The 27261-nt window shown below is 40.5% G+C and overlaps 2 protein-coding genes across 2 annotated transcripts; both read right to left on the bottom strand.

Annotated features, from left to right (window-relative positions):
* Positions 1-6015: 6015 nt before the first annotated feature.
* Positions 6016-7046, bottom strand: LOC143863599 (ESCRT-related protein CHMP1B-like). The gene has a single exon (XM_077374318.1). The coding sequence runs from the start codon at positions 6839-6841 to the stop codon at positions 6224-6226; it is 618 nt and encodes a 205-aa protein (XP_077230433.1). The 5' UTR covers positions 6842-7046; the 3' UTR covers positions 6016-6223.
* Positions 7047-8243: 1197 nt separating this feature from the next.
* LOC143856515 (uncharacterized) lies at positions 8244-27157 on the bottom strand. Its single transcript, XM_077366758.1, has 5 exons — positions 27076-27157; positions 10362-10415; positions 10161-10184; positions 10023-10065; positions 8244-8683 (listed from the first exon to the last, which is right to left on the bottom strand). Exons 1-5 carry the CDS (start codon positions 27076-27078, stop codon positions 8544-8546), a joined length of 264 nt encoding a protein of 87 aa, XP_077222873.1. The 5' UTR covers positions 27079-27157; the 3' UTR covers positions 8244-8543.
* Between the last annotated feature and the right edge of the window lie 104 nt (positions 27158-27261).

Here is a 27261-nt window from a genome sequence, read left to right on the forward strand (position 1 = left end):
TGGTTACATGAGCGCGGCAACGACAATAACTAGTCCTAGAAGTCAAAGTAAATGTACACCAACTCTAATTTTTCCCATAAGATTGAGGCAGTAGTTATCCTTGAGCAAAGGAAAGTGTAAAATTCAAAGTGAAAAATAGACAATTATCAGAAGTTCTCTACCAAACAACAAGAGACAATACTGTGTAGTTACAAATGAAAGCTATGACTGCATCAAAAGACGAGGTTCCTGAGAACCAACATCAAAACATGTCTTAACATTATCTTTATATATATCTTTACTTTTCCGCACCATTACTTTTTAACAGTTGTAGCTTATCTCCTAAATTAAAGGCACAACAGAATGGATTCATCTTCTTAGGTGAGCATTTCTGTTGCTGACGCTCAAATTTGTCTTAGTGTACAAACGGCTGGGATGCGATGGTGACCTGTGACCTACGCTCACAGCCAAAAGGTTAGGGACCCCAGAGGTGGACGTCCGAGGGAACCCTATGTAATAACCGGTAAAAAAATGACCTCATAGGTGGGTAATCATCGGTCATTACTCATTTTTTCCGAGTTAATCGGGTATGAGGACATCTGGCATAATGGGGCTTACGCGATTCGAACCCGACGCTGAGTGTGGATTGAACGGCTTCCTACCACTAAGTTACCGCCCCAGATGTCAACAAAAAAATGAGTAGATATACTTACATATACGTAAACACCCCATTTTGACACGAACCCTAAACCCTTATTTTGAATAAAAAATCCTTTAAAAATGGTGTTTTAGAATCCCAAATTGTAGCCTAGAGTAAGTTAGGATCCCATTTAGGTCCCTCTAAAATTTCGTCAAGATCCGTTAAGGTTTGCCTAGCAAACTAGTGTAGTGTAAAATAGTGTAGCAGAATGGGGGTGTATTATCCTGGCCAGGGAGTTTGTTCCCAGACATCAAATGTTTCAATTGTAACGAGATGGAGCACTATTCAAATCAGTGCACTGAGTCAAAGTTGGAGTTTGTTCCCGTTTCGGGACCATCTTGCAGTCTTTTGCCACGTGTTCCTCAATTCCGCATTGGAAGCATTTTCGTGTCCCCACGTAACAGACACATCCATGTCTCTTTCCACATTTTGAGCAGTGTTGCTGGTTTCCTGCTTCCTTGACATCAGGTCTCTTTGTTCCAGATCCTCCTGGTTGGCTTTCATTCTTTCTCTTTACGCCGGTCAATTTGTTTTTGGACTGCTGAAAGTCCAAATGTTCAATTTTCACTTTCAAAGCACATCTCACCACTGCTTCGTAGCTTTGAAAATCTAAAGCTGCTAATGCCCGCCTAACACTAGGCTTTAATCCGTATTGGAATTTGTCCACCTTACTTTGAACGTCAGTCACTAGGTGGGTTGCATATCGAGCCAGTCTTGTGAATTTTGCTTCATATTGGGAGACTGTCTCTCCCTCTTCTTGCTTTAATGAAATAAATTCTCTCACCAGCTGAGCTTTTAGTGGTTGTAGGAAGTATTTTCGAGGAAGTTTCTTTTGAATTCATTCCAACACAGCGTTCATTTCTTCTTCGGTTTTTATATTTCAGATTAAATTCCATCAATGATCCGCGTCACCGTCCAATCTATATGTTGCCAATTTTACACGTTGTTGGCTGGTGCAGTCGATCACCGAAAAGATCTTTTCGATGAAGTGAATCCATCTTTCAGCTTCTAAAGGGTCTGTAGTTCCCGAGAAGGCAGCAGGATGTTGCCTCATAAACTGTTCCAGTATAGCTCCTTCGTTTTGAAGTGGTGCAGATGGGGCTCTTTGTTGGTTCATGTTTGTTGTCATTGCTTGGGTTAGCTGTACTAATGCAGTAGCAATGGCGTCATTTCCTACATTGTTGTTTCTAGCGTTGGCTGTAGGTTGTTCGTTTCTTGCTTGTCTTTCTCTGCATGGCCTGCCTTGTCCCCTCCTTGCTTCAGCCTCGATTGTAAAAAATTGTTCATGATTCTCCGCCATCTTCATATCACAGTATCACGTTAGTAATCTAAATTATAACTCATATTTAAAAGCATTTATATTAATTTCTCATAAATATCACATAAGTCCTATAATAACCAACGACTAGCGGTATAGTTAACATATTCTAACTTAAACATTTTGATAGGGTAAATCCTAATCCTATCTTTTTGGATCCTAATCTCCAAAACCGACTAATTTGTTGCTTCATGTTTGTTGTCATTGCTTGGGTTAGCTGTGCTAATGCAGTAGCAATGGCGTCATTTCCTACGTTGTTGTTTCTAGCGTTGGCTGTAGGTTGTTCGTTTCTTGCTTGTCTTTCTCTGCATGGCCTGCCTCGTCCCCTCCTTGCTTCAGCCTCGATTGTAAAAATTTGTTCACGATTCTCCGCCATCTTCATATCATAGTATCACGTTAGTATTCTAAATTATAACTCATATTTAAAAGCATTTATATTAATTTCTCATAAATATCACATAAGTCCTATAATAACCAACGACTAGCGGTATAGTTAACATATTCTAACTTAAATATTTTGATAGGGTAAATCCTAATCATATCTTTTTGGATCCTAATCTCCAAAACCGACTAAACTTCGCTTTGATACCAAATGTAACGACCCGGATTTTTTGAAATACCAAATTCGGTGAGTAGGAGAATATTAAATACTAAATTACATCATCCTTCTCAAAGACTTTCATTATTCCCAAGATCTCAAATACAACAACTATGTTTAGAGGGTTTATAGAAATTAGGTCTAACTTATTACATCTTAATTCAAGACATATTTAAAACATATTTGTCCCTTGGAACAGTTCTGGATTTAACCCTAGCATTCCTCATCTTTCATCTTTACTCCACCTGGGGGTTGGAATAATAAAACAAGGAAAACGAGTGAGCTCAAATAGCCCAGTAGGGTATAAACAGTAAATGATGTAGAATTGTCAAGCTCATAAGAACATGATATCTTCCAGATAAAACATCTCACATTATAAATATGAAAAGAAAGAAGAAGCACAACATACTTTCCAAACGTATAGAGAAAACTTACAGAACATGATATCAAGAAATATATATATATATGGACTTCATTAAGCATAGATGTTATCATTCATAGCCATACCTCGGCTCATTCATAGCCATACCTCGGCTCATAATCTTCTAGATTTACACTCTCTAGAGTCGTCATTACCCACGTGCACATGGAGGACTATAGCGCGTTCACTAGGGCTGGCAACGGGGCGGGTCGGGGCCGGATGTTGGGGTCTCCTACCCCTTCCCCTTTGCGGGGAATTTCCCCCTCCCCTTCCCCTCCCCTCTGCGGGGATGGTGGGGAATCCCCCTCCCCTCCCCGCATCCTTCGGGGACAAAATCCCCGCCCCGCCCCACTCCAACATCACCCCCTCTTTAGTCATTGATACACTGATGATGGGTGTCCCTAATCAACTTGATGCAATTTCAATATATAAAAATGTTATAAACTAACATACTTGTAGACGAAGGAGATATATTTCTTAATCTTCAGATAAATAACTTTAAAACTATCTATTAGGATATATATTAAAGACTTCCTTTAGTGGTGATGAACAGGGAAAAGTGGTTTTCCCAAGTCTTTTTCGTTCTCCTTTCTCCTCTTTTCCTCGTTCTCTCTACTTTTCCTTAACATTCTTTCCTTTTCTCTCTCTCTCTTTCTTTCTGTTTTTCTTCTTCTTCTCTTCCTCTATTTATAGGGAAAGCCGGAGTGAATAGTGACGTGAATAGTATTTGAATAGTGACTGAATAGTGAATGGATAGTGACACTGATAGGGAACGACAACTTTCGTCAACTTTTTCAACTACTCTCTTAAATGCTTTTACGAAAATATATGAATAGTAAAGGTATAAATAAATGAATAGTAAAGGCTGCTTGAATAGTAACAGGATGATAAATATTATTTAATTATTATTTTTCGTCGGTAAAGCGCAACTACTCATTAATGATAGTGGTTGTGGAGTTCACCCACTTAGTCGGTGAGTTAATGAAAATGGTTGCGGTGTGTCCTTCTGGCAATAGTTCCCACTATTGATGAGTCCCGATGGCGGTGGGTCCCGCTAGCGGTGGGCGACACTCAAGTCACATAGGAGGCTAACATAATGAGCACTTATCACTGGAAAGTAATGTGTTACGTGGTGTTTGGAGTAGATGGTTCGCTTTTGTAGATGGAGGTCCGTATTCTAAGGGGTGATGTGATGGCGCAGTGTCAATTGCTAGTATGAGCGCCGACAATTAGTCTCGCTAAGGGATGAAGGTGATTGGACGTTTTGGAGCGAGTGGTAGGTAGCTTATGTGACATATATCTTAGGAAGTGGCACGTGGCAGTGAGTTGGCAGGTAAAGAGGGATGTGGTACAGTCCTCGGTAGTGGCGTGTGTCAGCGGGTTGGAAGATGATAGCAGCGTGCTTATAGGAGACAACATGTCCGTGATTTGGCGAGCGATTTGGTGGATGACTGGTAAGAGAGGCAGTAGGCAACAGTGTTCCTCTAAACTCATGTGTAGGCCTGATATTGACACATTTGGACACGAAGGAGAACTACAGACTACTCGTTGGGTAAGCTAATAACAAACTTGATGTTAGCTCCAACGAAGGCACGAAGAATGGTGCGGTAAGTGTCGTAGAACCTAACTTTGTCAACTCCTTTGGATTTCAGAGGCTAGACCACCTTCCTGGGAGAATCGCTGAGGAGGGTCGGGATCAGAGGGAGTAGAGAGATTGGCTTCGTAAGCTTCTTCTGGCATTCCATGAGCTTCATGGTCGATGAAGGTCGGTTCTGCTACTAGAAGCAGAGAGGAAAAATAGAGAAGGGAGAGTGATACCTCCTCCCACTAGGGGTTTTTCCTGTAAGAGATTGGGGTTTTTAAGGGTTTGGAAATACAACAAAGGGGGAAGGGGATTAGAGAGGAGTCGGTGGAGAAGTCGTCGAGGATTTCGCCGAAGGCGGTGATGCCATGATTGATGCCGGAATCTCATAGACTCTCTCCCATCACCAGAAATCGTCATGCATTTCCGGAATCCATCTCTTTCGGACACCGATGAGAGTTTGGAGAAGAAAGAGTAGCTTTGACATAGAGCTTGCATCGAAGCCATAGAGGACCGAAGCTTGGAGAGAGAGAGAGAGAGAGAGAGAGAGAGAGAGACCTCTAGGCGGCAAAACCCTAGCCTCCTTTAATAGCATGAGATAGAGAGTTTTTACAGGAAATGTCATATTTGCCCTCAACATTTTTTTATTTATTTTACCTCTAACATCTCTTTAATTCCCAATCCCTCTCGCGCTGACATATGTTTGCTTTGTTTTGTTAAAGGGTTAATCAGATTACTTTTTTATCCCGAGTCATTTGCATTCTGTGTGCATCGATGCCATTGCTTGCATTCTGCGTGCATCCCCTATCCCTCTCGCACTGACATATGTTTGTTTTGTTTTGTTAAAGGGCTAATCAAATTACTTATCGAGCTTGAGTCGTTTGCATTCTATGTGCATCAACGCCGTCGCTCGCGTTCTGTGTGCCCATCCACATTCGATACGGGGCGCTCACATTCTGTGTGTGCCAACATGTCGCTTCATAGTAGAAAAGTCCCTTTTTGTCTAGAAGAAGTTGTTAGCCCCACGACATTCGAGAGGCTTGCTTTAAACTATATACTAGAAAAGTCACCGGAAACCATCAGACTGTTATATAGACAACATCTTGCAAATCACTATTTAGGAAAATAGTTTTGACATCCATATGATGATAAGTAAAAATGTGCTACGAGTATCATGAATATTAAAAATGTCCTGTTATAACAAGTGCAAAAATATCACCAATTTGGATGGTCTATTCATGCGGCAAACAAATGAATTGTTGAAATAGAGGGGGGGAATTTTTATAGTTCTATACACAGTTAAATTTTATCTATTCCTATGATAAATCAAATAAGCCAGAGATAGATGAAAATTTATATTTCTATGCACAAAGTTGATAGACAAAAAGAGACAAAGTTCTATAGACAAAGTTGAATCTTACCAGCTAACTAAACAAACCCATTTCATTATAAATAAACTCATATGACAAACCGAGAGAGAGAGAGAGAGAGAGAGAGAGAGAGAGAGAGAGAGAGAGAGACCAACATTAACTTCTAATCCCATCTACATCAAGCCCACTTAAGTTCTCTAAACATCTCTACACCCATAACCATCAACACCATATTCCATCAGACTCCACATGTAATTACCCTTTAGATTTCAAATTAGCCAATCTCCTACTCAACTCCTCCTCAGAAACAGAACCAACAACTCCCTTCTCCTTCAAACCCACTGCTTGATTCCCAGCCTGTGGAAGCTTAACAGATACCTCTAACCCATAATCATCAGCAACCTGTTGCATCAAAGACCCAACTTCCCCTTCAGGAGTAGACAAACTAGTAGTCCCCGCCATCGACTTCTCGATAAAACTCGATTGAACCTCCATGTTCACAAATGTCTTCTCAAATCTATCCATTGTTTGCGAGATCTTCTCCATGTTCCCAACAGAGAGGGCCCCTTGAAGCGATTTTACGATTCCGCTCATCGATTTACCGACACTCTCAAAGCTACTTTGGCTCCCCAATCGGGCCACTACCGCATCAAGACGCGATGCGAATCGAAGGTAATTAAGCTGTTCATTGCGCTTGCGGATTGCATTTTGTGCGTAGATCCTTGCTCCATCAATGTTTCCCTTCTCAATCGCCTTTTTTACTTTCGCCTTCTCTGATTTTTCTTCCTGTTCGCACTTTTTCGCTTGCCTGACTAGGGATTTGGAGGTGAGCTTTAGGTGGAAGATCTGTTCCATCAATTTTTCTTTACCCATTTCAAAAAACCCAGATCAGAAATTATTGAATTGGTGCTATATTTTCAAGGAAATTAGGTTCGGATGACGATATGATAAAAAAACCCATATCAGGAATTGGGATTGCTATTGTATTTTCAAGAAAAAGGGGTTTCAATGATGAAAAGAAAAAAAAACCCAAGTCAGAAATGAGGTGATTTTGTTACGGGAGAAAGTGGGAATTTAAAGATATGATGGAGATTGGAGATTTGATGCAAGGGAAAATGGGATTACAACTAGCCGTTGTGAAACCCAACGGTCGAAAAAACATGATCCTTTTTGCAGTTCGAATATTTTCGATTAGATTTGAACTTATGTTGACCAAACAAATAAATCATGGCCATTGAAAGCTAGCGATAAATAGGTATAGACCCACATTATTGGATTATCTAAACTATTCATTTGTTGTGCCTCTGAAGTCTAAACTATTCAATTTTTTTTTTGGGATAATTACATTTACACCCCCTCTAGTTTCTGACACATCCACTTCCACCCCTGTAGTTTCAATTTGTTTAAGGTTTGCCCCCTCAGCTGAAGGTTCGTCCATAGATTAAAGGGTTAGGATGATCCAATGGAGCTGATTTTTTGGGCACACCCTATCTATGTCAGGACCCATCAAATGAACGCTTTGGATCATCCAAATAATGTGGGCCCATACCCGAATCCAAACACTACCAAAAAATCATCCAAACACCCGTGAAGCCCAAAAGGTATAGTAACGGCCTACATAAGTGGATGACAAACCATTCAAATTTTGGTGCCACCATAGATAGGTTGTGGCTCAAAATAAGGGCCATAGGATGATCCTAACCCTTAGACAGAAGCCTCAATGGGTCACATTAATGGATGATCTAAAAGATTCAATTTTTTTGGGTCTAGTGTAATGTATTTATGAGTATGACTACTCTTTTACACTAGAGGGGCCTGTCCCAAGTTTAAAAAAGGCCATATATATCAATACCCAGGTAATATTACATAAAGAGTGGCCCCCTTTTCTTACCCAGGCCTCCCCCTTCCAGTGTAAAAATAGTAGTCAGAAATACACCACAAGGTGGTGACCCAGGGAAGAAAAGGGGGCAAATATATCACTTCACATATAAAACACAGACAACATTATTTAGCTTTGAGTAGGGGGGGAGTGCATAACTCCAAATCCCTGCTTTCTCTAATTTGTTAAGAATTAGCAAAGGTCTTCAAAATATGTAAAACCCTGTACACTAGAGGGTCGTGGCCCAGGGAAGAAAAGGGAGAAAATATATCACTTCCCATATAAAATACACAGACAATGTAATTGCAGATTATTTGGCTTTGAGTAGTGGGAAGTGCAAACTCCAAATCCCTGCTTTCTTTCATTTGTTGACAATCAGCAAAGGCCTTCAAAATATGTAACAACCCCTGAAATAGTCTGATAATCTCATTTAAATCTAGGCAAAGTAGTTTTAGTTTTCACATCTGTATTCTCAAACAAAATAGTAGACTTGTCCAGAAGCATTAAATCTAGGGAAAGTAGTTATAGTTATCACATCTGTATTCCCAAATAGAATAGTGGACACAAATCATGAAACATTAAATCTAGGCAAATCAGTTTTAGTTTTCACATCTGTATTCTCAAACAAATCAACCACCTTAAATCAGTTTCAGTTCTCGCCCACCACTTCAACTTGATTGCACCCCAATGGTGATCTTATGTGGATTCATCTGCTGGCTCTTCAGGCTTCGCTTTTGTTGGGGTCAAAGTTGAAGGAGAGCCCTCTGACCCGATCTCAGATTTAAGCTCATTGATGCTCTGTTCCAATTCATCTATCCGGCTACCCATTTCATCGAGTAAACTCCAGTTAAAGAAACTAAGAAGAAGACAACATTTGCCGGTATTTGCATGTATCATGTATGTGTTGAACTGATCAGACGAAACAATATAAACAACCTTCTAAAATGAAAACCTAATTTAGGTGAAAAAAAATTATGTACCCAACAAATTACAACATCGATCAATTCTGTGTGTGAGTGTGTGTGTGTGTGTGTGTGTGTGTGTGTGAGAGAGAGAGAGAGAGAGAGAGAGAGAGAGAGAGAGAGAGAGAGAGAGAGAAATAAGGCCTAATTTGAGAAGTGTATCAATTTGGGAAAAATGAGTTAGGCTTCTAAACTTGTCAAATAAAGAAGCTAACTAACAACCTGAGATTCATAAGCTTCTAAACTTGTTTTTTTTCAAAGAAACAATTTTGTTAAGTAATATAATCCCAGAAGGTAACAATTTTAAACAACATGAGAGAGAGAGAGAGAGAGGGAGAGAGAGAGAGGGGAAAAAGAATTGAGAAATCAGCCCTAATTTGAGAAGTGTATCAATTTGGGAACAATGAGTTAGGCTTCTAAACTTGTCAAATAAAGAAGCTAACTAACAACCTGAGATTCAAAAGCTTCTAAACTTGTTTTTTTTTTCAAAGTAACAATTTTATTAAGTAATATAATCCCAGAAGCTAACAATTTTAAAGGTAACATTATTTTTTAAAGCTTCTAAACTTATCAAATAGAGAAGAAGCAAACTAACATCAGTGGGTACATGCTAGTACGCTACAGTTGCATAAGACCAAAATTTAATTCTGTAATTTAAGTGCAGGAACTTGAATTGACCTATTAGAAATCAGGCCTAATTTTCAATTTGGGGAAAATGAGTTAGGCTTCTAAACTTGTCAAATAAAGAAGCTGCTAACTAACAGCCTGAGATTCAAAAACTTCTAAACTTGTCAAATAAGGGATTTGCTAGCGCCCATCGCATACGGCATTTCGCTGATGGACTGTTGCATCTGACAGCAGCCACTGAGGCTCACTTTTCAGCATATTTTGTCTTCATCCACGAGGTGGCTGCTGTAAGATGCGACAGACCATCCGCGAAATGCCTTCTGCGATGGACGCGAGCAAATCCCGTCAAATAAAGAAGAAGCTAACTAAGCGGGTACAAGCTACATTTACATAAGACCAAAAATTTAATTCTGCGATTTAACTGTAGGAACTTAGAATTAACCTATTAAATTTGAAAAAAAAAAAAAAAAAGAAACCAAAAATAAAGTCCCCTTGTTCAGTCCAGAGAATGAGTATCAGAGATGAATGTCAAAATTAAAATACTCAAATTTTGAAGCAAAAAAAAAAGATTGGAAAAAAAGGATATTCTTTGACACAATGGACTCCGACATGGACTGGAACCTGTGTTGCTGCAAAGACAATTATTTAGTAACAAATCATGTTCTTCGATTTTATACTATGGAGTTCGAATCAAAGGTGTTCCACATAAGCAGAAGAAACTCACCATCTGCTGAAGAAGGTCTTGTACCTGGAAGAGCAAAAGTACAAATCATGTAAGAGCTGAAATTCAATTATATGTCTAAACAGAAGGTCTAGTTTATGACAGATAAATGGGCAGATTAAAAGGCTCCACTCTCAGAGTGAACTAAGCAATTCAATTTGCCGTATCTACAGATTTACTCTTTTGCTAGTGAAAGAAACTCACAAAAGCAGTCATATCAGCAGTGCTTTGTGTCTTTTCTTCTGATTCTTGTTTATCCTGTTGCAAAAACCAAATGATCTTACTCATTATGTTCCAAAGAATTCAACAAGAGCATGAGAGAGAGAGAGAGAGAGAGAGAGAGCAGGTCATTATCTTGAAGCAGAGACATTTTGAAAGAACAAAGATAAAAATCCAAATTGCATAGAGAAATCACAAGCAATGATATTATACAGGCAAGGGTATCAACTTATTTGGCAAGAATGAAACTCATAAGACAGTTTATGCATTAAGCTATTAGTTGACAATATTTATTTATGCCTTTCTTTGATCGTTATCAGTTATAGAGAAAATTATTGTAAACTTTTTGTACAATTTGGATTACCGAGTAAATCCGTGGCGTTTGTAGGGGTAAGATTTAATGTTTTATAAGAAAATTTATGCCTTGTCTTCTTCCTATGCACAAACTCTACATGGTATCTTTATGCCTTGTCTTCTTCCAATGCACAAACTCTCCATGGTATCAGAAGACAACCTTTTTTTTTTAATGGTAAAGATATTTCATTAAAGAAAAGCAGAGACCGAGAAGATCCCTAACAATACAACACTAAAAAGATAACAAGATAGAGAATACGACAAAGAAACAACTAGGGAGGGAGGCAATCGAAGAGCTCGACACTCTCTTTCGTGACCCCCTCTGTAGCAAGCCTGTCTGCTTCACTATTTGCTGATCGCCTCACATGGCAAAAAGATATGGCTGCTCCTCTAATTCTGTCCTGTATTTCATCAAATAGGGAGGCAAATATGGTATCAGAAGACAACCTTAATCTAGGGTTTAGAAAATATTGGATGTTTCTTATGCTTGTATAGTGATAGCAGGTTTTCTTAATATCATTATTGTTCGGATACTGATGCTTGCTCCGGTCCTCTCTTTGATTCCCTATTCGCCCCCAACCACCCTTGGCATTGTTATTCACCACCACCTGGTCTCAAACTACCTACACTCCTCAGGCGACTGTTTAACAAAAACACAAGTCTCCACAATGTCGTAGGACCAGTATGGAGGCTGACACCTACCCAATATCGGAAAGTCAAGGAAGTTGGAAAGACCGTTCTTAACGCTACAAGGAAGAATTTGTTGGCACTGCAGCCCATCATGTAACTGAGGGAGGGATGATTTATCCACGTTAAATTACTATTGCTGCTCAAAGTTTGGGCTTACGGTGGGGATGAGGAGTAGGGAAAGAGAGTTGATGAGAGGATCAGACGTCAATGATAGAACTGCCATTATAATCTTCTAATCATGACCATGGCCATGACAATGATGAGGAGAAGGATGAGGATGGTATTGGAGATCAAAGTTGCAAAACTCAGTCTTGAACGGGAACTCAGCCAACGTAAAGAGTTTACTCGAGCGAGTCAATGATAGACACGCTCAACTTTTCATTAAATCAGGCGAGTCAAAGGAGTTTGTTTGACTTCGTAGGGTAGAATTCGGACTCGAATGAGAACTCGGTTAAGGTAAAAGGGAATCGACTCAGTTCACTGGGTTAATAATTGACCGAGGGAGTTTTTAGACAGTGTTGGTGATGAATGATGATGCGATGACGATGGGAATTACAAGAAGAACAAAGGAAGAAAGCACATGAAAGCTTGGTATCTTAAGTCTCTCCTTCGATTCTCTTATACGGTTGTGCCTTTTGATGAAAAATAGCTTGACTTCGTCAAATAGACTCGGATGAGTCCCTGCGGTAGGACTCTTCCAAACTGATTTTAATGCATGGGACCCAACTCCCAAAAGTTACTTGTCACTTACACATTGAAAGGCACCCATGGCATCCTCAGGAAGATGAGCTCATTGCAACCATTGTTGGAGATTTTGACCCAGAGTTAGAGGAAGGGTTTCATCGAGAGAGAGAGAGAGAGAGAGAGAGAGAGAGAGAGAGAGAGAGAGAGAGAGTTGTTCCTCTTCCCTTTCTCTCCCCTTGTCTCTCGTCGTGCTATGTTAAAGGGTAGTCTGGTCACCCATGAAGGGAAAAAAAATTTATTAAAATATAAGGACAAATAAAAGGGAAGCGGATGAATGAAAAAGGGTGGAAATATCACCCTTGCACATATGTATTCAACATATGAGTTTTTATTTTTTGAAATGGAATATATGAGTTTTTATATGGTGAACTTGCAGACATGCGTGTGTAGCAACTAGCAACATAAATATATATATTGTAAGGGAGAGAGATAAATTTTAATTATACAATTATTACTATTACAAAGATAAATTTGTAGTTCAATACACCTATTTCGTTGCATTTGAATATTAAATTATTAGTCTACAAAATTTTATGATATGCGTGAAACACATTGTACACTGCATATTGCACACCTCCAAGTTATGTTTATCTCAATCTTTCTAAAAAGCCCTAAAGGGAAAAGACCAACAATGGAAGGACCCTTATCTATGGACATATGTACTATCTAACGAGGAAAATTTCTTATCTTCCCTTTTGGCAGCAATAATTCACAAGTGAATCCATAGGCCAACGTGTTAGAGCCCTCTTGGGGCACCTAGGTGCCCACCTACGCAAACGCCCATAAGAACTATGAGATGCGTGTTGAAAGCATAATCCCATAACCAAACCAGCCAATACATTATCTTAAAAAAATGGACTCTACAAGAATTCAAAATTTCAATGAAAATGCAAGGATTAATATAGCACCCCACGGAACAGCTATTTGATCCATCTAGCCTGCCTTAAAGCTAATGAATCTAGCAGGAGATATCCAATCATTCCCAATCTGACACAAAACACCAACATGTTTAAGAGAAAACCTACTAGAAACACAAAACACCAACATGTTCAAGAGAAAACCTACCAGAAACCCCAAAAAGGTCCTAAATTCTTGTAAAACAGTGATATTCTACACATGTCCTCATTGCACCACACAAACGCAGCTACATTAAAGCATTGGCCCACCATTTCCAAAAAAAAAGAAGAAGCATTGGTCCAACTTTCCTGCACAAGTGTGTCATGTTATCTACAAGATAGATCAAGGGAATTCCACTGACCAAAATCAGTGGCACGTTAAACATATTCTTTGTTGAACAAGACAATAGTATCCAAAGGATTCAGTAGTTCAACCCGCATTTTTATCCATCATTAAATATCCTTGCATGAGGCCCAGCCTTATGCCCAATATAATGATTGCAACCTTGAGGTCATAGGTGCCACCACTTGGTCTTTCATCATACATTGCTGAAATTTCATCCAAAAGCCTACCTAGTCTCCAAGGACCTCCGAAAGCCTACCTAGTCTCCAAGGACCTACACTCTCACCTTGAGCCCAAAAAGCGATATTAGAGGAATCACCTTCCATCTCTAGCTTACCTTCCATTCGCTCCATAAATATGCTCATGCCAAGGTGGATAGCCCGAACCTCAGCCTCTGTGGAGTCTGTTAAGCCAATGGACCTGAAAACACGAAAATGATGACGCCGTTGCAATCCTCTAAACACTCCTCCAATTCCTGCTTTTGCCCAGGTTGCCAAGGGACCAACCGTCAACATTGAGTTTAAGAATATTGGGAGGAGGGGGTTTCCACAAAACTGGTATTTTCTTCTTCCCAGTGGTGCCTGATGAGATTGTCTTCCAATTCCTAATAATGCACTCCATGTAGTATCCCCAAAAATCCTAGTGACGATTAGCTCATGTAGCCACATTGGATTTGATTTTCCAAGCTAGAAAGTATGGCAAGACATACTTATCCTCAAAGATTCGAGCATCTCTTTCAAGCCAAATCTCCCACTTAACCACGAGAGGGACGAGGCACCAAAGAATCTTACTCATAGAACCTAGCATAGCAGTGCTCCAACTTAATAAAAGATTTTTTTTTATTGAGAACGATGCCACCCACTGTTATCCAAACTATTCATAGAATTGGATCCAGATCTTGGTAAGTTTGTGTTTGTCTACAATGAATGAATATGTGGTCGCTAGACTCTTCCTCCATCAAGCAGAGAATGAACAGACCGGGGGTTTTTGAAGAGATGCGGATGTAGAAGGATCTGACAGTGAACTCTCCCGAAGATGTTAATGTCCAAATTCTTTTATCTCTACCTTTGCTCCCAATATACGTGGCATCCAGAAGGTCTACAAAGTGGGCAACTCTGTCTAGCTCTCTATCAAAGAATTTGTGTCTAAAGTCCATCTTCCATACTAGGCCGATATATGTGACATCCAGTATGTCTAAAAAGTGGGCAACTCTGTCTAGCTCTCTGTCAAAGAAGTTACATCTAAAGTCCATCTTCCCTCCCAAAGAAATCTTAGACTTGTGCATCTTTATTGTTGATTACAGCAAAGAGCTCAGGGAAAACATCTTTTGATGCTGATTCCAGACACCATTTATCATGCCAAAACCTTATTCTATTGCCTTTGTACACTCTCTACCTAATGCCTTCTTGAAACGGATTCATTTGCTTCATATTATCTCTCCATACCGTCAAGTTGATACTTCTATAGTTATGTGAGAGAACCAGTTGCCTGGATGGGCCCTATATTCTCCTTCAATTACTCTGGTCCAGACCATGCCTTTCTTTCCCAAATCTTTTTTTTAGATGATTTATTTCCCAAATCTCCACAACCATTTTCCTAGTAGAGCCTTGTTGACATTCCTAAGGTTATAGATCCCCAAGCCCCAGACTTGAGTGGTGCACATGACTGTCCTTGTCGGCTGTAAATTTTTCAGATGCAAGCACATTTTTACGGTACTCTCAAATCAAGAGAAAAAAGGAAAGTAAAGAAATACGAATATGTTTTCCTTTTCTTCTAGTTTTATACTGCGGACATCCAAACAGACCCTAAGTCAAATAGCAAAAAAAAGGGCTTGAATTTGAAAATCTTATGGCAGACAAGGACAGCCATGAGAAGAGTAAATTGCAACCAATGAACCAAACAATGATAGGGAAAGGAAAATATGCCCTTGTACTTTGATTTTCCCAATTTTTGGTGCAACCAAACAGGCCTTAAAGGAGGCCTAACGGATATAGGGCATAGGATCATCCAATCAAGGTGTTCTCAACAGCATTTGGCCGGACTTTTAGTCATTGGTTGATAAACGGGGAACGACATTAGGAGCACTTGATTGATCAAATACGCATTTCACAATTGGCTCCGTTTGGTTGCCTCCCATGCGTAGAAAGGAAAGCAAAAAATGAAAAATGTTTTATTATTATTTTTTGCAATGAAAATAAAAAACTTAACAAATTTGTTTTATTATTACTAAAAAAATAAAAGGTTTTGCACATGATCCTCCTCAACAAACCCTAAGACTTTGGTGCAGTCCCTCATACCAAAAATAAACCAACCACCTTGCTTTTTCTCTCAAATTTTACTTAGGTTTCACTAAGGTTCCTCAAATCTGTAACTCCGAAATTCAAGCCTCTATTTCTCACACTATCCTACCCTTCCCACCAGTGTGAACCTCTCTCTCTCTCTATTGTTGTTCTTTCTCTAGATATATTCTTGTAGTGACCAAAGATGATAGTGAGGGAGATCGGTTAACATGTTTTCAATAGATCAAATACTAGGACATAGTCATGCAATATCGCCTTGTTGAAAGGGCATGATGCACATATTTAGCATATTTACAAGTGTCCACTGTGGTGTCACGACTCGCAACGCATACCAATATTTGCGCCCTTCTTCAATAGATCCACCCCATCCGTTTCTTTTGTAAAACTTTTTGTCGAGTGCAATGTTTTCAAATATTGTGTAAAGAGGTTTGTTTAGGTCCTAAAATGTCCTCAACTCCTAAGCAACAAACAAATTTTCCCAGTCTTCCCTGCATTAGCAGAAGAGTGTTGTAAGAAAAGCTTACCATGATGAGTATCAACCATGGTTTTAAATTTCCACTGAAATCGACACAAAATGACTGAAATGTTTTTGTTTCCATCCAACTGAAACCAAAACCAAAACGGCAGAAATACATAAACCAAAATCGTAAGCGAAATAGTGGTATGCTATATTAGTATACAACTCAACTCAACTAAGCCTTTGTCCCAAACTAGTAGGGGCCGGCTAATGAATCCTTTAGAAAATTTTCATGAAGAAGGTGAAAGGATCTACCCTACTCAAATTGACTAAGTCATGTATGTATAGCATTTCTATGAAATGAAATGCTATATTAGTATGTATTTACATAAATTATATTTGTAGTATTGCATGCAAAATGTGGTGCATGTATTATATGTAAATATTTCTATGAATTATATGTAAAATTTGGTACGTATTAAATTATTAAAGAAGTGTGATAGTGCATGTCACTGGCAGTTCGATGTTTTTAAACCATCATAGATGGTTGTGTTGCTTATGTGATGGTTTCTATTCTATCATTTCCTGAAGTTTCATCTTTAAATTCTATCATTTGCATGTGTTTCCATGATTTTACAGGATTTCCACAGAAATTTGCAACCAAAACAGAAACGATTCTGTTTTCGTGGCGATCAAAACCAAAATTTAAAACCTTGGTATCAACTTGGCCATGGGACGGCTAGTTATCAAGAATTTCAACTCTATCTCAGACACTATGAATTAAAGAGGAGGCAGCCACATTGCAAACTCAAGCATTCGAATTCGTTCGAATGACCATCTCACTGATGTCATAAGGGCGTAAGAGTCTAGAATCTAAATCATTGAAGATACTATGTAGAAGGTATCATATTGAAAGGGTCTAGAAGTTTCATCTAGGAACTCAGTCAATTCTCAATGCAGTTGAGTACATGATCTTAGAAGATTTTAGACATAATTGCATGAAGAATATTTTAGGGTCCATTCTAGCATGTAATTTGTCATGGAAAAGAATTTCCATGGACCTACCTTATTTCCCATGGAAAGTTTGTTTCCAGATAAAAGTTCACTCTTACCAGGAAAATTTTAACCACTCCTAACCCCATAATACCTTTTTCATGAAAATTTCCTTTTTCACAGATTTATTTATCCTCTATAGAAGTGATGCATTTAGTTTGTGCGAATGTAGTTGTTTTTGTCTAATATCTTAGTCAAAGAGTTAAAGAAGGTAATGAGAGAATAACTTTACTAAGCTTGATTGATTACAAAGAACCCTAATGAGTGATTACATAGAGCACTTAAGGAATAAGCATCAAACAGATTAAGATAATTAAGAAAAGAGACAGATAGAGAAATATCCAAATCTAGCCTAGTCGCCTCATCTAGCACCTAATCAAGTTTGTTTCAAGATAAAAGTTCACTCTTACCAGGAAATTTTTAACCACTCCTAACCCCATAATACTTTTTTCATGAAAATTTCCTTTTTCACAAATTTATTTACCCTGTATAGAAGTGATGCATTTATTTTGTGCGAATGTAGTTGCTTTTGTCTAATATCTTAGTCAAAGAGTTAAGGAAGATAATGAGAGAACAACTGTACTAAGCTTGATTGATTACAAAAAACCCTAATGAGTGATTACATAGAGCACTTAAGGAATAAAAATCAAACAGATTAAGTAAGAAAAGAGACAGATATAGAAATATCCAAATCTAGCCTAGTCGCCTCATCTAGCACCTAATCAAGATTGATATGATGATTTGCTGATCTCATATGCTGCAAGACTTAGTTGATTCTGTACATTGGTGAATAGAATAACTAATATTTTGTGCTTGCTAATGTAGTTACTTCTTGGAAAGTTCCTAAACGAAAACGAAGTTTTATTGGTGCAAACCCGGGAGGGCTTACAACAAACTACCCAAGATCTAATGGAGCTTGTGGGGATTAAACCTGCAAAGTGACATGCATAACATACCCAAATAAATGCAACACAAACATAATGATTTTAAACAACCCGGAAAACCGGAAAACCCACGTATGGTTAGATTTTGAGAGAAAAAAAATCAGTGCAACCTTATTCTAAATTAAGTAGCCTTTGAATAGAAACATTCCAATGCATTGAAGAGAGCACAAAAGGGCTAAATCTGAATTTATTCAAAAAAAACAGTGTGCTGTCCGGAAAATAAATAAACTAAAACTAGGGCCCACAAACATCAATCAAGGCTCAAGCACCCTAAAACAACAATGAAATGACTATGGCTCAATCTAGTGCAAAATATGGGTCAAGGAGGGAACGCAAATGGATTTCAGGGCTTCCGAAAGCTTACCGGAAAACGCAGCAGTGATTCACCAAAGGAAATACTCACATCACGGTCCAAGATGATGGGGGAGTGGTTGGTAAGCATGGATCTATGCGTGGGCAGCAGTAACCTTCAAGAAAACCTTAGAAATGTGCAAGGGAATGGTGAAAAGATTGAAGAATGGGTGCAAGAAGAGTGACATGGTGACCCACAAATAGAAAATGAGATTAAAGTGGCAAAAATGGTAGAGAAGAAGAGAAGTAGTAGAGGTAGGTAGAAGAGAGATGGAATATTAGGGTAGAAGGAGATGTTTGAAGAAGATGAGATGAGAAGACAAGATTATAGATGAGAGAGATGAGAAGGGAGGAAGAAAGAGGGAGAAAACTCACCTTGGATGTGAGTTTTGAGGGGAGAAAATGCCCATGGCGTGTGAAGAAGAAGAAGAAGAAGAGAAGGAGTAGCCGTCGGCTCTCTTGGGGTGCCTTGCACTCTATTTTTCCAAACTCAAAAAAAAACTCGGGTTTTCTCCTCCAAGTCTCTCTCATATACGTGAGTTATGTGTTGGTGGACCCAAATCCCTCCCTATTTTCCCCATGTGCATAAAAGAACTTAAGTGAGCCAAAGTCCATTCTACCCCTCTCCTACTACTTATGAAAATGAGCCTTTTAAGGGTAAAAGGGTCTCAACCAATGAAATAAAAGGATAGGGGTAAGTGAGGCAAGTGTATGTGTGCATGTGAGTGGGCCCTAGTGATGTGGACATCCTCTCACATCTAGGAGAAACCAAAAAAATAGTAAATGAGTCCAATAACACTAAAAATAATAATCTAATGGTCCATCAACTGAATAAAAGATGATCCAACGGTTGGATCACATCAGGTTCTCCCCGGGTGGGAAGAACTCGACTCCGTCGAGTAAACATCTGTAAGGCGCTGAAATAAATCCTCTCTAAGCCTGCGTAACTCTGCCTCATCAATCCAAGTGCAATCTGTCAGCGGGCGGCCTCTCCATCGAACAAGGTATCGTCGATGTGATCCGTGGCGAGTATCTGTCGTCCGTACATCAACAATGTCCTCAATCTGCTCATCGGCGGAAGTGCTCGCTCGAAATGGTAGTGAGCTGATGTCGTCTGATCTGTGCTCTGGTGGGTCTCCGTGAAATTGGTAGAGATCGGCGATGTTGAAGACGGGAGAAGTCGCAACATCCCCAGGGAGGTCCAATAAATAAGCATTGGGACCCAACCTCTTGAGGATTCTGTAAGGTCCATACTTCTTCTGCTTCAACTTGCCGTATGCTCCAACTGGGAAACGCTCTCGTCGAAAGTACGCCATCACCCAATCACTCTCGCTGAATGTCTGCTCTCTGCGGTGCTGATCTGCTGCTGCCTTATATTTTTCAGTGCTCGCACGCAACCGCTCCAACACCTCTTGTTGTACCTCTTTTATGTGCTGAGTGAGATCCTCGGCTTCAGCACTGCTACGTCTGGAATATGGTATGGGGGTACGGTCAAGTAAATGGGGAATAGGATAGCCATAAACAATCTCAAAGGGTGATCTGCCAGTGGATCTGCAAGTGGAACTATTATATGCAAATTCTGCTTGATGTAGAATCAAGTCCCACTGATGTGGTCTCTCTCCAGCTAAACATCTCAATAGATTTCCCAAGCTGCGATTAACCACCTCTGTTTGTCCATCTGTCTGGGGATGATATGCGCTACTGAATTGAAGTTTAGTCCCCATTTTGCTCCATAGAGTTCTCCAAAAATGACTCAAAAATCTAGTATCCCTATCTGAAGTGAATGACCTAGGGACTCCATGCAGACGAATAACCTCCCTAAAGAATAAATCAGCTACGTGACTGGCATCAGAAGTTTTCTTGCATGGGATGAAATGTGACATTTTAGAGAATCTATCGACAACCACAAAAACTGAATCGAACTTCCTAGCAGTTCGGGGTAAACCTGTGACAAAGTCCATGCTGACATCCTCCCATGGTCTACTAGGAATGGGCAAAGGAGAGTATAAACCTGTATTTTGGGTCTGACCTTTAAATGATTGACATGTCCGGCACTGACGCACATAGCGAATCACGTCCCGTTTTAATCTAGGCCAAAAGTACCTTTGCTCGACCTGAGCAAGGGTCTTTGCTTGCCCAAAATGACCTGCTAAACCACCACTATGAAGTTCCCGAATCAATGTCTCGCGTAAAGAACCCTCTGGAATGCATAAGCGAGTGCCATGGAACAGGAGCCCCTCGTGGACAACATATGCCGAACTAGGATCCGCGCCTGTCGACTGACATGACTCCCAAATAGAACCAAAAAATGGATCAGTCAAATAATGGTCCTTAAGGGAATCAAGCGAGACAACTACTGGTCTCATCGTAACGAGCAGATATGTCCTCCTACTTAAGGCATCTGCCGCACGATTCTGAATCCCTGCCTTGTGCCTAAGATTGAATGTATACTCCTGCAAAAAAGTAACCCACTTGGCATGACGCTTATTTAAGGTACGCTGTGAATTTATATAGCGCAACGCTTCATGGTCAGAGTTAAGCACAAACTCTAGCTGGATCAGGTAGTGCCTCCAATGTTTGAGAGCTTGAACGATGGCATAAAATTCGACGTCATACGTCGAGTACCTCAACCTCGCATCACCAAGCTTCTCGCTAAAGAAAGCAACCGGGCGTCCTTCCTGACTAAGGACAGCTCCAATGCCTACCTGAGAGGCATCACAATCAACCTCAAAGACCTTGTTGAAGTCTGGGAGTGCTAAGATGGGAGCACTTGTCATTTTGGTCTTAATGAGATTAAAACTTTGATCGGCCTCAGGATTCCAATGGAATACACCACGCTTTAGGCACGCTGTGACAGGCGCAATCACGGAACTAAAGTTGCGAATAAATCGCCGATAGAAAGAGGCAAGTCCGTGAAAACGTCGCACATCACTGATCGATGTCGGCACTGGCCAACTCTTAATGGCCTCAATTTTAATGGGGTCTACTTTAATGCCCTTTGCCGACACTATATATCCCAAGAAGGTTAAACTACCAGTCGCGAAAACACACTTCTTGAGATTCGCGAACAACTTGTTTTCCCTTAAAACACTGAAAACTTGACGCACATGAGAAGCGTGTTCGCTGGGGTGCCTACTATAAATGAGAATATCATCAAAGTAAACGACGACGAACCTCCCTATGAAGGGTCGTAACATTTGGTTCATTACACGCATAAAAGTGCTGGGTGCGTTGGACAAACCAAATGGCATGACCAACCACTCATATAGACCCTCACGGGTCTTAAATGCGGTCTTCCATTCATCGCCTGGCCGTATGCGTATCTGATGATATCCACTTTTCATATCGATCTTCGAGAAGATGATCGCACCACTCAACATATCTAACATGTCATCAAGTCTTGGGATAGGAAATCGGTACTTGACAGTTATCTTGTTGATAGCGCGACTATCTACACACATCCTCCACGTCCCATCTTTCTTAGGAGTTAGAAGGGCGGGAACTGCGCATGGACTCATGCTGTCTTTAACATATCCCTTCTTCAACAAGTCTACGACCTGTCGATGCAACTCCTCATGCTCAGTAGGGCTCATACGATAATGAGGTAAACTCGAGCCCGGGACAAGATCGATACAATGCTGAATGTCGCGCAATGGAGGAAGTCCATCAGGTAAATCGTCAGGAACTAAATCACGAAACTCCTCCAATAATGGCAACATCTCAGGTGGGATAGGTGAACTATCCGACTCTTCTTTCGATACGAGGACGAAGACCATACTCGCTTCTCTACAGGCGTCCTCAAAATCATATCGTGACAGGAACAGTGTCAACTCCTTTCCTTTTGGTGGAGCACCCAATCTAACTGGCTCATGTGATACTGGCACACTCCTAGACGGCTTAGGTGGATCCTTTACAGGATTCAATGTAATGCGAGTGCCGTCTTTCACGAATGAATACGTATTCCGCTCCCTGTCATGGGTGGTCTTACAGTCAAATTGCCAAGGACGTCCTAGCAAAATATGACACACTTCTAGAGGAGCCACATCGCACCAAACTTCGTCTTTGTAAATGTTTCCGATGGAAAAGTTCACAAGACATCGGTGTGTGACAGGTACTTCGGCTCCTCCTTTAAACCATGCGATGTTGTAAGGTCGATTAAGTTTTTCAGTCTTCAATTTGAGCCTATCGACCATCAACTGGGAAACCAAATTCTCCGTACTCCCACTATCAACAATGATGGTGCAAAGTTTTCCCCCTGATGTGCATGTAGTGTGGAAAATGTTACTTCGCAACCATCTATCTGGACTAGGCACCCTAGGAGACATCATGACCCTATGGATAATGAGTGTGTCATGTCCCTAGTCTCCATCAAGTGTAGCCTCACGGACTCCTGTATCCTCCTCTAGAGGAATGTCGTAGAGATGATCCTCAGCAAACTCAGGATCATCCTCGCCCTCAACATGCACTGGTTTCGCTAAGGTGTTCTGAGGATTGAATGTCCTGTGTGGGCATTCTGCTGAGCGATGGCCCGGCTCACCACATTTGAAGCATTTGCCTATCATGGTTTGTGGTTTGGGTCCAAGGATCCCACGACCTGCACCCGTATCTCCCTGATGGGGCCTCGTAGCCGCACTCTGAGCTGGGGGAGTGGGTGGTGGTCGAACAACTGTGGTCCCTCGACCGGACGAGCTGGGCTGGGATCGAGATGCATCTCGCTTCTGGGAACGCTGGGCTATACTCTCAGCTTTCAAGGCTAGACGTGAGGCCTCGTCCACCGTAAGAATAGTATGAAAGGAAATGGTATCCTGAATCTGGTACCTTAAACCGCGAACATATCGAGCAGCAGCCTGCTCATCATCCTCTACGATACTATTGCGAGCGGTCAAAAGGTGGAATTCCTCCGTGTATTCCCTCACGGATCTCGCACCTTGCCGAAGTTCTAACAATCTCTGGTAGAGATCGGATCTGAAATCGGCTGGGAGGTACTTACTTTTCATTTTTCCTTTCATTTTTTCCCAGGTTTCAACTTTGCGCTTACCGTGCTGAACTCTCCTGGCTTGCACTTGCTTCCACCAAACGAGGGCAGAACCCCTCAGTTTCGTGGTCACAAATTTAACCTTTTTGTCCTCGGGAAGCTCTTTCCATTCAAAGAAATTATCGACGCTCTCAAGCCAATCGAGGAATTCATCGGGATCAAGGTGACCCTGGAATTCCCCGATATCTACCCTGACGCCATAATCTCGTGAACGCTCTAAGGCCCTAACCAATCTCTCCTCAAAACGTGGGTGGGACCCATCCCGGGCCCGGCCTTGCTCCTCATCCGGGTCGTAGGTATCATCTTGATCTGATAGTCCGTCTGAGAAACCCTCCAAATCTGGATCTCGACGACCATGCTCGCCACCAGTGGCAGTGGGAGACAAAGGAAGCTGTGGTCGAAGAGGTGCGGTTGGCCCTGTAGGTGGTATCCCTAGATGGGTACTGATCCTCTCTAAGGTCGCGCTCATCGCAGCCATCATCTGAGCCTGTTGGTCTAGTGTATCTTGGGTTTGTTGCTGCCAAGCACCTCTAGGCTGTAAATGGCCCCGGCCCCGGCCTCGGCCCCGTGCGGGAGCGTTGACCCTATACGCCATGGGCGAACGCGTCAGAAATGCGGGAACTAAGTGAAACTCACTGACACGAAACAACACTTGACACTAGATGACTAAGAAACTAACCTAGATTGACACTATGACCTAAATATGCCCTACAAGACAAGATTGACTAATCTAGACTCTATCAGGACATTAACCGAACACCTAGTGTGCGCTAGGCAAGATAAACTCTATATGGACGCAAGGAACGCCGAGATGGCGTGTGACCATGGACATGAATAAAACTACGAACTCTAGGCTCTGATACCATTTTTGATGCAAACCCGGGAGGGCTTACAACAAACTACCCAAGATCTAATGGAGCTTGTGGGGATTAAACCTGCAAAGTGACATGCATAACATACCCAAATAAATGCAACACAAACATAATGATTTTAAACAACCCGGAAAACCGGAAAACCCACGTATGGTTAGATTTTGAGAGAAAAAAAATCAGTGCAACCTTATTCTAAATTAAGTAGCCTTTGAATAGAAACATTCCAATGCATTGAAGAGAGCACAAAAGGGCTAAATCTGAATTTATTCAAAAAAAAACAGTGTGCTGTCCGAAAAATAAATAAACTAAAACTAGGGCCCACAAACATCAATCAAGGCTCAAGCACCCTAAAACAACAAGGAAATGACTATGGCTCAAATCTAGTGCAAAATATGGGTCAAGGAGGGAACGCAAATGGATTTCAGGGCTTCCGAAAGCTTACCGGAAAACGCAGCAGTGATTAAACCTGATGTGATCCAACCGTTGGATCATCTTTTATTCAGTTGATGGACCATTAGATTATTATTTTAAGTGTTATTGGACTCATTTACTATTTTTTTGGTTTCTCCTAGATGTGAGAGGATGTCCACATCACTAGGGCCCACTCACATGCACACATACACTTGCCTCACTTACCCCTATCCTTTTATTTCATTGGTTGAGACCCTTTTACCCTTAAAAGGCTCATTTTCATAAGTAGTAGGAGAGGGGTAGAATGGACTTTGGCTCACTTAAGTTCTTTTATGCACATGGGGAAAATAGGGAGGGATTTGGGTCCACCAACACATAACTCACGTATATGAGAGAGACTTGGAGGAGAAAACCCGAGTTTTTTTTTGAGTTTGGAAAAATAGAGTGCAAGGCACCCCAAGAGAGCCGACGGCTACTCCTTCTCTTCTTCTTCTTCTTCTTCACACGCCATGGGCATTTTCTCCCCTCAAAACTCACATCCAAGGTGAGTTTTCTCCCTCTTTCTTCCTCCCTTCTCATCTCTCTCATCTATAATCTTGTCTTCTCATCTCATCTTCTTCAAACATCTCCTTCTACCCTAATATTCCATCTCTCTTCTACCTACCTCTACTACTTCTCTTCTTCTCTGCCATTTTTGCCACTTTAATCTCATTTTCTATTTGTGGGTCACCATGTCACTCTTCTTGCACCCATTCTTCAATCTTTTCACCATTCCCTTGCACATTTCTAAGGTTTTCTTGAAGGTTACTGCTGCCCACGCATAGATCCATGCTTACCAACCACTCCCCCATCATCTTGGACCGTGATGTGAGTATTTCCTTTGGTGAATCACTGCTGCGTTTTCCGGTAAGCTTTCGGAAGCCCTGAAATACATTTGCGTTCCCTCCTTGACCCATATTTTGCACTAGATTGAGCCATAGTCATTTCATTGTTGTTTTAGGGTGCTTGAGCCTTGATTGATGTTTGTGGGCCCTAGTTTTAGTTTATTTATTTTCCGGACAGCACACTGTTTTTTTTTAATAAATTCAGATTTAGCCCTTTTGTGCTCTCTTCAATGCATTGGAATGTTTCTATTCAAAGGCTACTTAATTTAGAATAAGGTTGCACTGATTTTTTTTCTCTCAAAATCTAACCATACGTGGGTTTTCCGGTTTTCCGGGTTGTTTAAAATCATTATGTTTGTGTTGCATTTATTTGGGTATGTTATGCATGTCACTTTGCAGGTTTAATCCCCACAAGCTCCATTAGATCTTGGGTAGTTTGTTGTAAGCCCTCCCGGGTTTGCACCATTTATGCAGTAAGCCAGTAATAACTCCAATGCCTAGCTATCTACACAATTTAGATGCCTAATAGTAAAATACAATCTAGACGGTCAATGTGCCATTGATTTGTTGTCTACAGTCTAGATCATAGTTTTAAAACTCCCGCGCGTCATCATGGACAACCCCGAGTCGACTCCCTTTTCCCTTTGCCGTGTTCTGCATTTTGCCTCTATGTTTCGTGTTTCCCCCACAGAGTCAATAAAAACTCATCTAACTCTCCTGAGTTACAACTCCGTCAACGGAGTACTCGACCGCGTCACACCCAGTTGACTAGGATTGAGTTTTGACCCGTATCCACATTTCGAAACATTGGTCTAGATGTTATAGAAAAGGTGTAGAGTGCATTGCTCATATTTCTTAATCATCCACTTATAATTCGTTAACTATATAGATGGGTATATGATCCAGCAATTAGTGTGATATTATTACAGCTATTATGTATCAAAATTAGTAATTAAACATAACAACTACAAGAGAACACAAATGTGTACAACCAATCACAAACATTAAATCAAACCCCATCAAAAAAATTTACCAAAAAAAAATCCAATAAAATAAATTACTTAACAATCTTTATAATACATTTATGATTCTAAAGCACCACTTTACACTCTCCTAATACATTTACATGTACATATAATCGTATATAATCAAGCATTAATCTCATGATCTGAAACAAAACCCTAGAACAGAAAAATAAAACCCTAAATTCATTATGGAGTGAAAAAAAAACGGGAGAGATTGTGAAACAAGGTTTTTAAAGAACACATGGGAAAAAATATGTACCAAACAATTAATTTTGAGGAAATGTCATCACAAAAACTAGGGTTTGAAGAGAGATTTTGAAAAAAGGGGGAAAAAACTAACCATTCTGGTCTTCTTCTTTTCTGTCTTATGAAAAAACAGCAGAGCAATCTGTTTTTAAGGTCACTAAATGGGGGAGATGATATATTTTCCCCCATCTTTTTTACTTAGGACAGCCTTCTTTTCATAAATACACTAGAGGAGGCTGTCACTGGTAAAAAAAGGGGTGAATATATCACTTCTTTATAA

The sequence above is a fragment of the Tasmannia lanceolata genome, unplaced genomic scaffold (genome assembly GCF_043159265.1).
Source record: "Tasmannia lanceolata isolate RefF3 unplaced genomic scaffold, GAP_Taslan_0.1 ptg000003l, whole genome shotgun sequence".
Lineage (NCBI taxonomy): Eukaryota > Viridiplantae > Streptophyta > Magnoliopsida > Canellales > Winteraceae > Tasmannia > Tasmannia lanceolata.

What these genes read in the sequence shown, in the direction of transcription:
- LOC143863599 (XM_077374318.1), bottom strand. Translation starts at nt 6,841, where the DNA reads ATGGGTAAAGAAAAATTGATGGAACAGATCTTCCACCTAAAGCTCACC.
- LOC143856515 (XM_077366758.1), bottom strand. An exon ending in CTGCTGATATGACTGCTTTT is followed by an intron (nt 10,185 to 10,361) that starts GTGAGTTTCTTT and finishes TTGCTCTTCCAG; the next exon opens with GTACAAGACCTTCTTCAGCA. An exon ending in GGAGTCCATTGTGTCAAAGA is followed by an intron (nt 8,684 to 10,022) that starts ATATCCTTTTTT and finishes ACTGGAGTTTAC; the next exon opens with TCGATGAAATGGGTAGCCGG.